At 30.8% G+C, this 18080-nt stretch overlaps 2 protein-coding genes across 3 annotated transcripts in view; one reads left to right on the top strand and one right to left on the bottom strand.

Annotated features, from left to right (window-relative positions):
• Cog5 (component of oligomeric golgi complex 5) overlaps positions 1-18080 on the top strand; it is a 300246-nt gene that overhangs the window by 54476 nt on the left and 227690 nt on the right. The window lies entirely within an intron of this gene.
• Positions 9302-16403, bottom strand: Gpr22 (G protein-coupled receptor 22). 2 transcript variants are annotated; one of them, XM_021722426.3, is made up of 3 exons: positions 15963-16403; positions 14028-15030; positions 9302-12420 (listed from the first exon to the last, which is right to left on the bottom strand). In XM_021722426.3, exon 3 carries the CDS (start codon positions 12393-12395, stop codon positions 11094-11096), a length of 1302 nt encoding a protein of 433 aa, XP_021578101.1. In that variant the 5' UTR covers positions 12396-12420; positions 14028-15030; positions 15963-16403; the 3' UTR covers positions 9302-11093. The 2 variants fall into 2 exon arrangements, with proteins under 2 accessions (XP_021578101.1, XP_021578100.1); XM_021722425.3 differs by having other exon boundaries at positions 14125-15030.

Raw genomic sequence — 18080 nt, 5'->3', positions numbered from 1 at the left:
ATGTTCTGAGTTTTATTTCATTCTTTGATTCTTTTAAATGTCTAATTTAAAAAGTTTCTAATCTCACGTGTTAATCTTATACTTAATAGGTTACTTTAGTTCTTTACCTATAATATTAGAAGTATTCACCTCTATAATATTCTTCAAATATTTTAGTTTTATTTTTATTAGTATGTAATTTATTTCGATATAACTTGTGTACATAGCAACCACATCTCACATCTCCCAGGCAGTACCATTTATTGTCACCTAGAATATAATGTGAAGTACATACAACCCAAACATTTTATGAAATGTTCAAATTAGGCGTGAGGGCTACGTGCAGCCTAAATGAATCATTTAGAAGTACTTTTATAATTTTTTTTTATTTTAGTGCTTACAAGATAACAGACCTGTATGTTCTAGTAACTAGGATTTATGATTGATGATACAATTTTGTTAGTGCTTACAAGATAATAGACTTGTATACTATAGTAACTAGGATTTATGATTACTGCTGTTTGACAGTACTGAGCATTTTATGAATCTGCCTACCAGATCCTGTGACATGTGTTATTAAGAAACATTCATGTTGAGACATTATGTTGTAAAATCAATAAGCATTTTTGTTAATATAGATGGTACTGATAAAGGAATGCTCTATTTAAAAATAAGAGTGTCTTATATCTTATTTACTGTATTTAAACATATTTTAAATACATACTGTATTTAAAATATTTATATGGTGTCATTATGTAGCTGAGAACATGGTTCTTTTTTTAGGTCTTATTGTATCTTCTGTAATTGTATCTTTGAATCATCAGTAGAAAGATATTTTAGTGAGAACCAGAAGTGTCAGGCAAAATAGATTTTTCTTTTAAGTTAATGAAAATTGAATTTTTTAACTTGTCATTTCAGAATTTGGTAACAGCCAGCTTTGCCAAAGAATAAGGTGGCATTCTAGGGGTTTTAATCTTTCTTTAAACTCAGGTGGCTATTCTGATTTATAGTGTGTACTTAATCATTTCTCTGCTGATCAATTTCTTCAAAGTTTTGTTGTAAAAGCATATTTCTGGGCAGTTTCTCTGAAGGCTCATCTGTCATGCATTTCTCCTAGTGAATTTCTGAAGTTGGTAGGTGTAAGGGAGAGAGAAAGAAGGAGCATGTACATTAGAATCACCTGTAGACCATTTTTGTTTTAAAAATACCTGTCTTCTTTTTAGTTGAAAGTACTGTTGTTCCATTTCTCTCAGGTTTGATTGACCCCTTAAACGTGTTACAAAATGGTTGAGATTCACTACTTTAATATTGTACAATGTATCCTTGGATTAAACTAGCATTACTGAAGGTTTTATATCTGGACAACATAATATTTATTCCCATGTAGTTATTTTTATCAATTTTTTTCTGTAGTTGATATTATTAAACAAAGAGGAAAATTATAATCATCAGTCTTAGGAAACTTCTGTTTACTTTTTCTGTAAGATTGTTTGGGCCATTTGAATACATTGAGGGATATAAGAAATAATCATATAAGACTTACATTATCTTTATAGTTTTAGAAAACATTCTTTACACATTATGTATTTTAAAAAATTCTGGGGGGGTTGTGTATAGACACAATACCTTTATTTATTTAGATGTGGTGCTGAGGATTGGACCCAGTGCCCCACACGTGCAAGGCGAGTGCTCTACCACTAAGCCAAAATCCCACCCTCTACATTATATATTTTTGGAGAAGACCAGTGAGAAGACAGTGCTCTCTGATCTTAGTACCAGTAGTTTGCATTTCTACTGAGCAGCTAGATGATTTTTATCTTTCAATTCTGAGCCATGTAATCAGTTCCTTTTCCTCCTTAAATGACCTAGTATTAAGCACAGGGAACAATTTATGGCTCACCTCTTGCAGAACTTAATAAGTTATCATAAGTGAAATTCATTTCATAAAGGTTTTTTAAAACTTTTTTTTATTTTTGACATCTTCTTTGCTCTGATTTTATTAATTATTATCCCACTTTGTTGAACTGTATCTAATATTCTTTTTTTTAAATGTATATATTGTTTTACGGTGCTGATAACGCCAAGGTCGTGGGTTTGTTCCCCGTATGGGCCACCAAATGCCGCAGTCTGGCTGGGCACAATTCAGGAGCCACTTGTCAAAAGAAACAAACTTTATTTTTAGAACCACACACGCCAAACCACACAGCTCCTCAGGAAAAACCTTCAGAGCCCAACTGCCACCACAGGCTTCCCACAAGCCTCTCAACCTCCCCCACTCTTCCTGCTCTTGAGCTGATTGGCTGGGTCGCCTGGGCAGAGCCAAAAAAAGTCCCCCAATGAGCAGCTCCGTGGTCTGAAAGGGCAGGGAAACAGCCCAATGAGCATCACCGCAGAGGAGCCAATTAGTTGGCAGCTAGAAGTTTGCTGGGGCTGCTGTGAGCCAATCATCAGCTGGCAGCTGGAAGTTTGCTGGCAGCTGGAAGTTTGCTGGGGCCCCTTCAGCTGTGGCTCTCAACATCTTGTAGAGGGACACACAATATCGTTGTTTATTATTTTATTTTTTAGTGGTGCTGAGGATCAAACCAGTGCCTTCACACATTCTAGGCAAGCACCTTGCCATTGAGCTACAACCCCAGTCCTTGTATCTAATAACTTTTTGAAGTTGTCTTATGTAGATGCTTCTCAACCTAAAATGATGTTACATTCTGATTACCCATTTTAAGTTTAAAATATCTTAAGTCAAACATGAATTTAATCCACCTAACCTACTGAATATTTTAGCTTAGCCTAGCCTACTTGAAACATGTTCAGAATGTTTACATTAGCCTCCAATTAGGCAAAGTCATCTAACAAAAAGCCTACTTTATAATTGTGTGGGGTATCTCATGTCATTTATTGAATACCTGTATTTGGCAACAGAGTACAGTGTAGAGTGTCAGTTGTTGTATATAACATTTATCAATTTTGTTTACCTACTTTCTTCCTAATAGCTATGATAAAATTTGTTTTAGTTTTGGATTATACAGCTAGTTTTGTATTGTATTATATTGACTGAATTTGTAAATCTTTTCTCCAATATACATATACAAATCTATGTCATTTTGATTCCAGTTGCAGGGGATTTACAGGCATCCAGGAAATCCTATAGCAGTCATTGTTTATCAAGGATATATTATTTGGCAAATGTTTTTCTATAAGATAGCCATATCCAATGCCTAAACTCTTGTCTTTTTATTTTTAAATTATATTCCCTAGAAGCATATTTTCAACAATAGTAAGCTATTATAGATTGGTTCTATGCTTCAGTTAATGAAAATGTTAAAAATCAAAAGAATTATAACAGAAGATAATGTCAGTGTTGTTAGAAAAAATTCAGCAAAAGGGTTAATGAGAAATGTTCATAGGGTAGTGTTTCTGTAACATTTCATATATTATCAAGTATCAGTGTTACTTAAACTATTTTGAAAGAATAGAAAATTCAGAAATGTCACAAAATTATCATCGAATATGTGATGAATACTTTGTAAATTTTGTTGAGGCTACAAAGGAAATAATAACAAAGGAAGACTGTTTGATTTCAGACTTCCTAACTTGAGTGACAGCTGTTTAAAATATACACATTTTATAGTTTTTCAATATTTTCATTGCAGATTTATTTTAGAGGTAATTCTTATCCTCTGTGTCCAGTATTATACTTTAATATATGTTTGTATTGAAATAAACAGATATATACAAGATAGTACTTAACGTATGCTCAGAAAAAGAAAATATAATGACAAACATTAGCCATGAAATTATATGAGTAACTATTTTGGTTGAGTGAAATAAAAGTGTATAGTAGTTTATGGTATCATGTTTCATTTTTTGTACAATTTTGTCTTCTGAGAGTATATGGTTTTTAAAGTAAAACTTTTGGATTGGGAGTATAGATAAGAGGCACATGCACTAGGTGCTGGGTTTCATCCCCAACACTGGAGGTGGGGAAATGAGGGAACCAACTAGAAGATTTTTTGATAATTTCTTAAAAACAACTACAACATTGTTTTCATCTTTAGAAATCTTATGACCTACTTGATTATAGTATGTATAATCCAATGAAAATTTAATTAGTTAAAATGAATTTTTAATTTTTTTCTCTTTTGAAAGGCATTATGATTTGAATTATTTTCAGTGCTGTGTGTGTATAATTTTATTTATTAGCTGCCTGAATGTACGTAGTCTATCTATCCAAAGTAGTGCTTCTTTTGGAGTTGGGTCTTGCTATGTTTCCTAGGAGGACCTTGAACTCATGGGTTCAAGTGATATTCCTGCCTCCACTTCTTGACTGGGAGGTAGCTGGGACTACAAGTATGAGCCACAAAGACTGGCTTTTAAAGAAGTGGTTCTTAAACTGTAGCATGAAAATCACCAGAAAGTACTATTTAACACAGATTTTTCAGGGTTGCAACTCTAGAGATTCTAATTCAGTAAGTCAGAGATAGGGCCTTTGTGATTGGTATTTTAAACAAGCTCTATAGAGGACTCTGATATAGGTGAATTGCATTTTGAAAACACCATTCTAAACAAGATGCAAGAGTAAGTTGAGAAACTTAAAATTTATTTACTTTCAATTCTACTAATACTTACTCTGATCAGTTAGTGTGAATCAGGGACTTTTGGGGGAAAGCACTACATCATAATTAGTATAGCTGTTATTATAGTGTATGGAATAGAAAGTTTTATAGTGTTAGGTAGCCTATAGTTTATTAATATTTTGTTCAATAGCAAAAGAAAAGACAATTTTTAAAAAAATTGGGATGAAAACACTGTAGAGTATGTAAGTTTGATTTTGTTTACATTTTTTATTTGATCTAAGGTATTATCAATATTATAGTGAAATACATGTCTTTTAGTTGTTCTCTCTTTAATCCATGTACAACACCACATACCCAATCAAAATAATCAGTCTATAGTAAAAGATATGGATCATGTGTAATATTACTGACTTGAATATATGTATCTAATCTCATGACAGCCCCAAGTGTATTTCTTATTCCTGCAATCTATATTTAATGTGGCCAAAGCCCTCATTTGTTAGCATAAACATTGAAACATTTTTATATTAAATTAAAAAAATTAATTTTCTATCTGTTGCATTATACATCCACAGCTGTCTGAAGGGAAAACAGTTTCTTTATATCCTATCATCCTGTCTGCTGCTTTTTGTTTTCATCTTGAAAAACTGGTGGAGGTGCTTTGGTAGTTTGCCTTGTTTAATACCTCTTAGAAAAATATGACATATCACTTTCATGGAAAACAGAGTAAGGAAAATGACCTTAATTCCAGACAGACTCAGCTCTCCTGCTTTATCGTACTTGATGCTTCAGGGTTTGATAGTGGCAGAGAGCTGATGTTGGTGGCAGTGACAGGAATGACAGCCCTTTTTACCACTTGCTGGTGGAAGTACAAAGCTATCATGCTTGAAAGCCATGGATACAGCTTATTGGGATCTGTAAACAATGTGTGGCTAGAATGGTAGAGATATGGGTATTGTCACATGTTATTTTTTCATGAGCAAGGGGAGAAATATTATTGTAGTTTGCTTAACTCTTTTTCTTCTGCAAAATGGATATTCCTTATATGATGATAGCTTTTATATTAGTACTAAGCCCATTTTCTATTTCTATATCTCAGTACCACTGTGTTCCAAACACCTACGAATTGTTTGGTAATATTTTTATATTTATTCTGTTTATGAGGTAGTATGTGTTATTAGATTTTTAATATGTACAGACTGTCAACTGGAATGTCTTTGCATTATTTTTAATTGGATTTTGAATTATTGTTCTTTAGCAAAAAAAAAAAAAAAAGAAAGAAAAAGCCCAGAAGAAAACTTAATTTGAAGACTAACCTATGATTCTGTGTTCTATTTGTATTTTTCTAGTAGCTGAACACCTATTTTTATGTCTTTTTCAGTTTTATCTGGGTTTTATTATCTCCTGAATTTTCTCTTATATGATTCTATCTGTGATCCCTTTTTTCTCCCTAATATTTACACAAGTCAACTCATCTTTAATTTCCTTGAAGTTCATGTGCTTCCTGAGGGGACTTGCTTTCAAAGAATGTACAAAGAGTACAAAGAAGTGTCCATCTCTAAAATGTAAAGAAAATAGTCTCCAAAAATTACTGTATTTCTCATTTTATTTGGAGGAAAGAAACACAGTATTTTATGCCTTTTCCTTGCTTTTTTGCCTCCGTCCAAAAAAATGACCTGCTTTATTTGCTAAGAAATATAAACCTTCCTTATATTTTCCAAGGAATCTTGAAGTATGGTTTGAAGCCACTGATTATAATATAAACAGGTTGCATTACTATCTTTTAGATATATTTATGTATTTAAACTTTTTAAATTTAGAAATTATCTTTTTCTCACCTTTAACAAAGAATTTGGAGGATATATTTATAATAAAGTGAGTGGATGTTCATAATTAATTATTAGAGGGGAATACAAAGGATAATATTTGTATTTTTCCCTGTGTGTATGTTGGCATTTTTTCACTGTTTATAATTTCTTTAAAATTAAAATTACTGAAAAAGATATGTTTAATGGGAAAATGGAATAAACCAATTGCACAATGTTAAGTATACAACTTAAAATATTCATTTGAAAATTTCATTTTGAAATGAAATCTAGTAACTAAGAACATTCTTTAACAATATTATTTGTTTTACTTTATTACATTTTTCTTCTTTTAAGTTTTCTTCTGAGCTTCTTTATTAAATTTTCTTCTTTTTTCCCCTGTTATGTACTTTATGCAAAGCATAATTAAATAGTTCTTCCATCATTGAGGATAATCTAGTTTCTTATGATCTTCCTTGTGGCTATTATTTTCAGTTTCTTATACCACTTGGCTTTCTAGTCAGTTGGCATACCTTGTTGATTCTGTCTTCATTTGTCTCTCACACAACTGTACACTTGTTTGCCAGTTTTTTTTTTTGCCATCATTAGTTTTTCTTTTTCTTTCTTTTTTTTTAGTACTAGAGATTTAAATCAGGAGTGCTTTACCACTGAACCATGTTTCCAGCCTTTTTGTTTTTTATTTTGAAATTGGATCTCACTAAGTTGCTTAGGCTGCAATTTTCCTTTCAGCCTTCAGAGTTGCTAGAATTACAGATGTATGCCAAGAGGTCTGGCTATTATCATCATTTTTTAGCCTACATATTCAGGCGATGGCAATAACTTTCTGTCTTCTGTGTCTTACATAATGAGCTGTCTCTACATATTGCATTCAAGTTCTTTTGGAAGCTCATTCTCATTTTGTTATATCTCCTGTTCAGATATCTCTGCTGGCATTTTGGGCCTATACTTATGGCCTCAAGTTAACATTTTAGATAACTTCTCACTTCTGCTTTACTTCCCTTCCAAACAACATTTTGCTCTTACCAAAATATGCTTTAGTAGTTTTTCTCAACAATACTTTTGTTTATATTTTTCTTAAATTCAGTACAATCCTCTTCTTATTAAGAAATTGAATATTCTTTTTATAGCATTTACCACATTCTGTTTCTTCTTTCAGGTTTTTTTATACTTTATAATATGGCTTTGAGCTTCCCCAGCCTAAAATTCCAAAATGCTCCAAAATCCAAAGCTTGTTGACCATAAACATGACACTTCAAGGGAAATATTCTGCTACTTGCTCTCAAGTGATGGATTTTAGTTGAAATGCAAGTGGACCGAAAGTATTGTGTAAAATTATCTTAAGGCTATGTGTGTATAATTTATATGAAACATAAATGAATTTTGTGTTTAGGCTTGGGTTCCTCCCACAAGATATGTCTTATGCATATACAAATATTACAAATCTGATAAAAATCTGAGGTTTGCATTTCAGGTAACGGATACTTGACCTGAACTTTGATTATAGATTTCAAGCTTTTGAGGGTAATAACTCTATTTGTGTAATCCAATATTCTGTCATAATACTGCCTTCTATATGTAAGAATTCAAAGGTTAGTTGGATTACAATGCTTACTTAAATTTATAATTATAAAATGTAATAAAATAAAAATATTATTGACTTTGGAAAATAGTCTTGAATTTATTGTAGTTAAATAAAGCCTTACCTTATAAAGGGTCTATTACTTATAATTTTAGATTTTCATCCTTAAGTCTAACAGCATTTAAATGAGGAATCTGATTTTTAATGCCTAGAGAAGTGAGATTTTGCTATAATATTTAGGGGATGAAAAAACAGACCACATGTGTAAAAAATTGACTTACTATGATTGTGAATGGCATTTTTTTTAAAAAAAGCATAATTGTGAATAATTTAATTATAATAAGTTTGAACATCATTTCTAGGTAGTAGTTGGTAGAATAATAACCTCCTTAAATGAGCAAACAAAACTAAGAAGGCAGTGAAATTTTCCGAAACTCTTAGAACTCAGGTTAGTTTTTAAGGAAAGAATTCCAATTCTTATCTTTTTGAAAAATTGACTCAATTTGCATATGGAAATTTATATTTGTGTTTCTGATTTATAGCACATGGATATAAAATTAGTTTTAAGAAGTGTATCAAGTTTACTGTTGTCTATATTGCATTTGCTTTTAGAACTTATATTCTAACAGGAAAAAGTTAGCAAAACAAAAAACTGCTTTTTTTGGCATAAAATTATTAGTAATAAGGTGAATATTTACATACTGGGACTGTGGCCATCTTGAAGAAAGTGAAGTTTCATCTTTTTATAGAATTAACACTTAATAAAAATAAAAGTTGTCTAAGCTTATTTTCTCATTTATCTCTGTATTTGAAAACATTTGTGACTTGTTTTTGAAAGCTGAATTTTTGATACATAAGTATTATCTACATTCACATATTATGGACTCTTTATTACGTTAAAAAGCTATTAGCAGTTGTCTGATAGGTATGACTTTTCTTTGTTGTAAATCAGTGGGTGCACTTTGTATATTTGAAACATCTCTATAGGTGGGCAAAATGCTTGTGAACTGTTTTCTCCAATGCCAAGTGCAGAAATAGTAGCTTTTAGGGCAAAGCTATAACATCATCATTTATTTTTTATTTTGTTATTACAGAAGATGAGAATGCATGAAAGCTATTAGGCTAATATATTAGAAATCTGTTTTTATACTTTTTTTTGGCATGCTTATAAACATGAAGATTAAAAGTATTTAAAACACATAGAGTTTTTTCTTAACATGAAAACTTTAAATATAGTTTTAATTTTTATTAAAAGTATAAAATTAAATATTAAAAGTTTAATTTATACTTGGAAGTTTAAGTATAAAATGCATTTTACATTTACAAATGAAGATATCAGGAGATATTGTGGCAAATATATTTATTGAATAAAGCTTTCCTTAATACTTGTGTCCACGAAGTTAGTTTCTCTTCAGGGTTTTAAAAAATAAGTCTTACTTGCTTATGCTACATTTCATCAAATTGAAGCATTTCTCCAATTCCATAAAACGGTAGAAAATACAGCAGAAGGAAACTGGGCCTTTGCCAAGATTTGACATTATGTTAGCATTATTATCAGAAATAAATTGCTATTTAATTTGCTAGTAATCTCAGTGAATTCAAATTATTGCATGGTTCTCATTTCCCAGGGATTAGGGTATTTAGTAAACTAGATTGAATGAATCCCATTTATTTATCTAAAAGTGATATATTATTGAATCTATATTTTTAAATGTAAAAATGAACTATTACTTCATTTAGTGGATACAGTGTTAAAAAATAGAATAACCATTGTTTAGCTAACCAATTACAGTATAGCAGGTACTTGCCTATTTTATATAACCTATTGCTAATTTTCTCATAGTGATATTACTTCTCATTGCCAGATTATTACATTACACCAGTTGGAAAATATGTTTGATATGAAATTTCCAATCCTTATCATCTATAGTTAGAATTGGTAATTTCATATCTTCCTTACATGAATTCAGGATTGGAGAGAAAAATTCATAAAGTTAAATTATGTGTGGTGGAGTAGAAAAAGTGAAATTTGTTGTTCCTTAACGATTTTCATTGTGGAAACAATGATATTTTGAAGAACTAGGAGCTATGATTGCTTAAGAACATTGTGTAAATTTGTATTGCTCTAAAGTTGCTATGTATCTAAAATTAGAAACAGATGGCTTTGTTAGGCTTTCCTACAATGATATAAAAGTCTTTTTTTCTCTTCCTAATAGTTAGATTTGTATAATTAACTTGTTATGCAAACAGAATTGAATTGAATAAAGTTCAAAAGTAACTTTATTTTAGTGCACTGTTTTTCACCAGTATTCTGTGTTTACCTAGAACATTTGGCTTAGAATCAAGCAAAGTGAAGAAGGAAGCTTTGTAGCTTTTTCTTCCTTCCCTTTGTTGTCAGTTCATTTGTACTTTATAGGTATAGTATCCTTGATCTAGGAAATCAGTCTTTTCTTTTTAATAGTAAACTTGAATTTTAAAATCTCCATATGTTGGTGTGCATATATGGGGATGTTTGATTTTTGGTGTATGAATTTTAAAATACTAATAAATCCTATGATTTTCTACATTCAAAAGAAAGAATGAAGTTTTAACCACACTTCATTATTTTGGATGCATCAAACATTATAGCAAGTATACTCTATCAGGAAATATAACCTAGAAAATCTTGAATTGTTTTGAGCCTATAATTTTTGTTTTTATGTTAAATGCTATTCCAGTTGTCATCATATAAATATATCTTTATAGTTTGTGGCTTAGAAACAATACACTTCATATATTTTTTTTAAAAAGTAAATACCTGTGTCAGTTACTTTTTAAAGTTATACACTGTTTTAAGGCTATGTATTTATTCTTTAGAAAATATGACTTACATGAACATCTTCTGATGGACATAATATTGACAAAATATACACATGATATTTACTTTAACAAACTGCCATGCAACAAATACATTAAGTAATGAAGAAATTGAATATATATGAGCTAATCTAATTGACATTCACATTGAAAATTTACAACATAACCGTTACTTAAAATGTTTTTTTTTTTATATTTGGCAGTAAGATCATTTTTTTTTTTTACAATTCAAATCTAAAACTCCTCTGAATGTGGATTTGGTGAAAATTAGACTTTTCCCTAGTCTGTGACAACCTGAGGTACTAAACATTTCTCTCTTATTTCACTATCTTCATATGTAATCTTTCTATTTCTTTTAGGATCTATCCAAGAGTTGTGTATTACAGCATTATTAGGCATGGGATCAGCTTCCACAATGGAAACAACTCTTTTTTTCATTTTGCTTTTCAAGACTTTTTGAAATTTTTGTCTAGTGAATGCATATAGTAGAGGATGAAATATAGTAGTTCCATAAGCCATGACTAGAAAACACAATCTTAATTTTACTAAAAGGTCACTTGGGCCTAAACATAAAATAGTGGTATTTAAAACAGAAATTGGTGTCCAACAGAGAAGAAATGTAGAAATAATCAGTAATGACATTCTGAAGACTCTTTTCTGCCTTTCTCGCCGTTCACGGTGTCGTTTCACAGCTCGCCGGAGGGCAATTATTACAGAAACTGAAGTTCTTACACCAAAGACTACATTTCTCCCACCACTGCTTTGTGACATGTCTGTAGTCTCATGTTGTGTTGTTAGAGAAATCGTCTTTTTCTTTCTTGCTTTCTTCTTCTGCCCTGTTGAAAATCTTGTGCCTATTCGAATATTAAGAGCCTGAAGTATCTTGGTGTATGTGATTAACATTACTATGACTGTGAAAAAGAATATTGGGATCTGTACTAGAAGGTGATAATACATTCCAAGTTCAGTGTAGTATTCATTTGTACTGACACACAAAAGTGTCTTGTTTTCCCATGTATTTCCACTTTGAAGACTGAAAAAATTTACTTCCATAAAGGGAATTAAGAATGAGAAAAAAGAAAAAATCCAAATGGATATCATTAACATTACAGCTCTGCCCATCGTCAGAATTCGGTTTGCAGGTTTTACAGAGATGTCATATCTGTCCAAGGTGATAGCAAAAACGTTGATTGCTGTTGAGACACTTGCAAAAGAAACACAAGCCTCATGGAAACAGCAGATGAGAGCTGTGTTACTCTCCAGTGAAAGCAGAAGGATAACTATAGTTAGAGGAATACATCCCACACAAATTATTACATCAAGTACATGAAGATTCATTGTAATAATGTTACTGACAGAGTTGATTAAGTTGGATTTCATGCAGTAAAGTACCAATACGGTAAGGTTGCTGCCAAGTCCCAGCACAATTTCTAACATAAGAAATCCTGTGAGAGACACTTGAAAGCTTAGTGGATATGATAGTGCTTGGTACATATTGGTATTGATGTCATCAATGTCATCTCGCACTGTAATGTTAGATTCAGACTGCATGTTGATTTCCAGAATGGGAGAAAAACACATTCTTTTGGAGCAGTTGGCTTTTTCCCTAGAAAGTGAAATAAAATAAACTCTTTGATATTTGGCAACTTAAATGACGTATAAAACATGTATTCTTTGTAATCAAAAAACCTTTATTGTGTATTTAGTTTAATTTTTATGTTTGTATGCTATTAATGGAAAATGTACAATTAAGAAACCATCAAGACTGCATTGCTTTGTTATAAAAGGAAATTGCATTCTCCTTTCAGAGGAATACTTTATGGGGATTGTTCCCCTATAGTGCAAAATTACTTAATGTACTAAAAGGGTTTTCCTCCTTTGGAAATAAATGAGACATTTATTCTTGAGAGAAGGCATATTTTTTGTATATTAAACTATCCAGTATGCAAAACTAAGTTTAGCCTATTTTAAAATTTCATTTTAAAATGTTTTGAGTAGATAGAAAATATATGCTATTTTAATATGCTCTAGCATGATTAGTGTTGGTGTAATTATTCCTGTGAGATTTTAAATGAACAGGGAAAGTGTTCATTTAAAAGGGCATATGGTACAGAGCACTGATTTGTTTCAAACTGTCATATCTATTGCTTTTGATAGTCAAAAGTTAACAGTGTGCTAGGGGATATTCGGAGTAATTTACCACAGAAATAGGCAAGTGGCAAGTATTTCACATATCACGGTGAATATGCTCACTGAATTTTTTCAGTATGCAAACTTAAAAAATTAGAAGACAAGGGACATTAGCCAAAGCAAAAAGCCACAAAGCTTGATAAAAGAGTACTAATCATTCCTATGAATGATTTATTTTGTGACCACACCCTCTTGTATCTTATAGAAAGAGAAAATTGAAATTTAATACATATTAAGAAATAGTCATTTTTGAAGTGGTTTAAAAGAATATATTAGTTGAGTTTATTTGTTTAAACAGCTTTTAAAGTAGAAAATTAAATTCTAAGGAAAAGGAGTATGTAAAACCCATTTTTTGAGGAAGCTTTTAAAGTTGCACATTACCTCTGAAACCTTTTTTTATGTATCACCCAGTGTTTAATTTTGAAGAAAATTTTGAAAATAAACAAGTTCTTTTGCTAAAATTCATGGAGATCTATATTTTAATATATAGGGGTTTAGAGTAATTTATAAAAATAATACCTGATTTTCTAGGCTGAAATGTTTAATCAACATATTCAAATTGTTATTAAAGTTAAAATTGGATATCATAAAACCACCTATAACATTTCAGGTACATCCCTAAAATTACATTTCAAACATAAAATTATAAAAGTTATTTTCAGAATTTATGTTACCCTTTTACTTGGTTTACTTTGACAAGTTTTAGAATATAATTTTATTTCTGCATGTTATTTTGGGATAATGTTCCAGAAACAAATGATAATATTAATTTCTTTTGAGTGGTATGAGTATTAATAGAAGCATATTCACGTAAATGAAGATCTTCGCTAACACTGAAATCTTATAAAAATGGAAAATTCTAAGTGTGCCAAGTTTTTTGAACTGACAGGTCTTTGTCACATGAGTTATGTTTACAATTAAATAAAACAGAAATGTTAAGTTTGATGATAATTAAGAAAAATTATCTAATTTCTTTTGTAAATGTTAACCAGTGTGGTGGGGTGCATGCATTTTCTGACCTACCTGTTTGCTGATGCCTTATGGGCCTTTTGGTTCACTATGGCAAAGTTTCATAAATTGATACATGATATCATTGACAGATTTTGACATGAATTTTTACCTGACAGCAGTGAAGTAGCTGTGTTTTATTTCATGTCTTGCAGGAATTCTTTCATTTTCTCTCCAGTACTTCAACTGCATAAATTATGAAATTTAGTTAGCTGATGGATTTCTAAAGAACAGTACATAATATTTGTGTTTGTTTTGCCTTAGAAAGTCACGACCAAGAGAAACTTCCTCAAATGATAGAAATTTTCCTTTGAGGGAATATATGATAGTGTCCCTTTATTTTCCAGAATATGTGAAAACAAAAAAGGAAATGTAAGTTTTCTAGCTTCTAAAATGTATTTAGACATCCTTTTGTTACATTTGTAAATCTTTTTGTATACCAGTCCTCATGGTTTTGAAATTACTTCTTGATCACATAATTTCTTTATATTAAAATCCAGTCCAGGTTGTTTTGATGAAAACCATGTGCTATTTAATTTGGTTTGTTTTCATTAGAAGAGGATACATAATTGGTCATAAAGCTCAGATGGAAAAATCCATTAGTCACATCAATTGATATGAATAGCTGAATAGTGTAGGAAACATAAGGTTCATTTTGCTTGTTGGTGAAATTAGTCATTCTCTTTTTTGAAACTCATATTTCATTGTTTCTTCAGGAATCCATAGCTTCCACGATTCTGGTGTGTTAAACTCCCCCTTTAAAAATGCTCACTATTTTCACCCCAGGCTTTTGTAATCATATTGTGTTTCCTTTTGTGGTTATTATTTGTAGCATCTTCTTAGTATACTGTAGATTTGTTATATTCCAGCAGTAATATAGAGCTATTCCCTGGTTTTAACTCCTTAGTTTCTTAGGAGAAATATCTTGTAGTTTGTGGTTCAGAGAGCTAGGAAGATTCTCAGTCAGTTGCAATCTTCAGATTGTTGGTTGTAAATACTGACTTAGCTGCTATGGGCCCTTGTGAAAAGGAAAACAAATGGTTAAGAAATAGGGTTCTTAACAATTTCTAATTATTTGAAAGTTACTTCAGTTTTTTTTAATTTAAAGCCATATAGTATTTGTTCTCTAAGTAAGGAAACTGTATTGCTAGAGCCATAGCTATATGCATACAATTAAGTTTCTTGAAATAAAATACTCCCTTATCCTGGCAGAAATTGTATTACTTAATAGTAGAGTTAAGCATTATAAATATAACCTGAGAGAAAGGCTGTATTTTAAAAGTATTTCTGCTCTCTTCTTAGACGTTAACCAGTATTTTCAGATTATAAACAGTTATATACTCTAAACATACTGCCATTCCCTTGTCTTTATAATAAATTTAACATATACAGCTGTAAAAAGGTAGCTTGCTTAATTATTAGCACATGGTGTGAATTATAACTCATTAAGATAGATTCTATGATAAGACACTCTAAATTTCCATTGATAAATTACTCATGTGGTTGAAATATAAAAGGCAATACCAAAATGTAATTGCAAATTAAATAATTTTCAATGTCCATGCCCAATAATAATGTTAACATAAAATTGAATAATAAATAACAACTAAATGGTAAACATGGTTTTTATAAGAAATATAAGCAGTTTTTAGACACTTAAGAAAAACTGTACTGATCACATTAAGAATATTTAGTATGTCTGAGGTGATTTAAAAGCTGATGTCTTTGTAGGTAATTAACAGACTATTCTTCAATTTAACAGTACATCCTAAAAATTGCATTTAAAATATATCATGTCTTAAATGAAATAGATCTAAAAATTACAAATATAGCATTGAGTAGAAATAAACACATAAACTTTAAATTTAGACTGAAAAATTTCAAAACAATTTTACCCCACTATGCCAATTTCAAAAGCAGCTGTATATTATAAGAAGGAACACATCTTACCTTTGCTAAGGATTTGATAAATTCTTGATGTAGTTGAAGCATTTCCAGTTTTGATTGATTCATTTTGTTCACTTGTTTGTAGAGAACTGGGGGAAGAGGGTTATAAACACCTCTTCAGAAATGACCTTAATGAAAATATGTGTCTGTACTGTGCCATTGTTTCAGCAGTACTGCTAATGTATGGAACGTGTAAGGCTGCTTAGAGGCTGCTGCAGTCTCTCACTCTTCCTACTGTGGAATCAATAAGCATCCGAAAATACATAATAAAGTCATTTAACATACTGAAGGCTTCTTGTCTCCAGAGACAACGTTTAGATTCAGTCTTTATAAAAAGGAACTGCACTGCTTTTCAGAGGAAAGCCTGTTCAAAGCAGCTTTTGCAGAATGACAGCCTACCTTGTCGCTTCTCTTCACTGCAGAGAGATGCAGTGCATTCACTAATTTTGATTGGTCAGTTGTATCGAGCTTAAACTGTGCTTCATATGTATAGCCGGGATTCCCCCCCCACTGTTTTATGTAAGGATGTTTTTTAAAAAGACTGAATTTATAAGTGATTGCATGTTGTTCTTAAATAGAACATGAGTAAATTAGTCTTTTAAAATCTGTATTCTATTCTGGTTTGTTGGTCACTTATGCCAAGCATTAGAAAATGCAGGGAGGCGTGGGTGGGTGGGTAGAGGGGAGATTTACATAGTAAAAAATATTGTATTCTTTTTAAAGCCTTGATAATTGTACTTGTGAATATTTTAGTAGTTATATATGTTTTTGGTTGAGGTTCTTTGTTCTACAAATAGAAACCAACTGCATTTCGACACTGAACCACATTGAATTTCAACTAGTTTGTATTTAAGTCGTCTCTGTATATTCCAAATTGTTGTGAACATCTCAAGGTGTTAAATGTTGTCACAATTTCAGTATTCATTCAGCTATTTCTTCATTTCATTCATTCAAAATATTAATTGGGTTGATCTAGGGTGATTTTCCCCTAAGATTTTTTTTAAACATTCCATTGCTAATAGCACAGTTTTAGTGGTTAAAACTTGAGTCATTTACTTTCACCTTTCATAACTCTTTTACTTAGTAGATATATACTGATCATTTGTTATTAATATTTTATTTCAGTTGGCTAGTTTTTATTTTTTGATGGGGGTATATTTATTAGTGGATTGCAGTTTTGTAAATATTTTATGTAGCTATATGTTAATGTTGGTACATATATGGGCAAAGGAAGGAGGAAGCTACATGTCCTCATAAATTATAAAACTAAATTATTTTTAGATATGCTTTCAAAATAATAAAACAGTGGTATGAGTATTGAACCAAAATACTAAAATTAAATTTGTATTAATTTTAGAATACATTTCTATTCTCAGTCATGTGGAGGATAAGTATTCTTTTAGACTTGAGTTTATATAGAAGCTGGATTCTATATTGACAAAATTGAAGGCATTGCCAATGGTTGTTATTGGAATATTAATTATTACCTATTTCCTTTATTTTAAGAATATTAGTGATCTTTACCTTTCAATATATTTTATCCTAAGTTTTTAATTTGTCATTAGAATTATGCTCTTACAGTTTTGAAAAGCAATGTGCATTTTTATAATTGTTCAGACTGTGTTTTTTAAAGGGGAATAGCTGATGAGCACATGAATTTTACATTGCATTTCTACAGAAATTGAGAATAATGTGAAAAATTTTGTTGTGAGTTTCTAAAATTTTCCCCACCCAAAGCTTTGGGTGACAAGGCTTTGGTAATAATAAAAATGAAAATGTTGTATTACTGTTTATGCATTTTGAAAGTTGGGGGAAAGGATCTTTCTACAATGCGAACCACATTAAAAGATAGCTGATAATCACAAAATATTATTTTAAGCTTAAAACTAAAATCATAGAAAGCATGGTAGTATAAGGTGAAATTTGTATAGGGAACAAAGAAATTTATTAGTATAATGAAAATATAGATATTTTTCTGCCAGAGTTAAATATTTGGTTAGGTTTATTGTCAGAATATCCCCATGAAATAGAAGAAAATAAGGTACAGAGAAATTTGTTGATTTGAAAAAGTCTAGATAAGTTAACTATTAGAGTCAGTGTTAGAACTCTGCAAACCCCACC

The sequence above is a fragment of the Ictidomys tridecemlineatus genome, chromosome 2 (genome assembly GCF_052094955.1).
Source record: "Ictidomys tridecemlineatus isolate mIctTri1 chromosome 2, mIctTri1.hap1, whole genome shotgun sequence".
NCBI classification, from domain to species: Eukaryota; Metazoa; Chordata; class Mammalia; order Rodentia; family Sciuridae; genus Ictidomys; species Ictidomys tridecemlineatus.
This window is presented reverse-complemented; position numbering and strand designations above follow the sequence as displayed.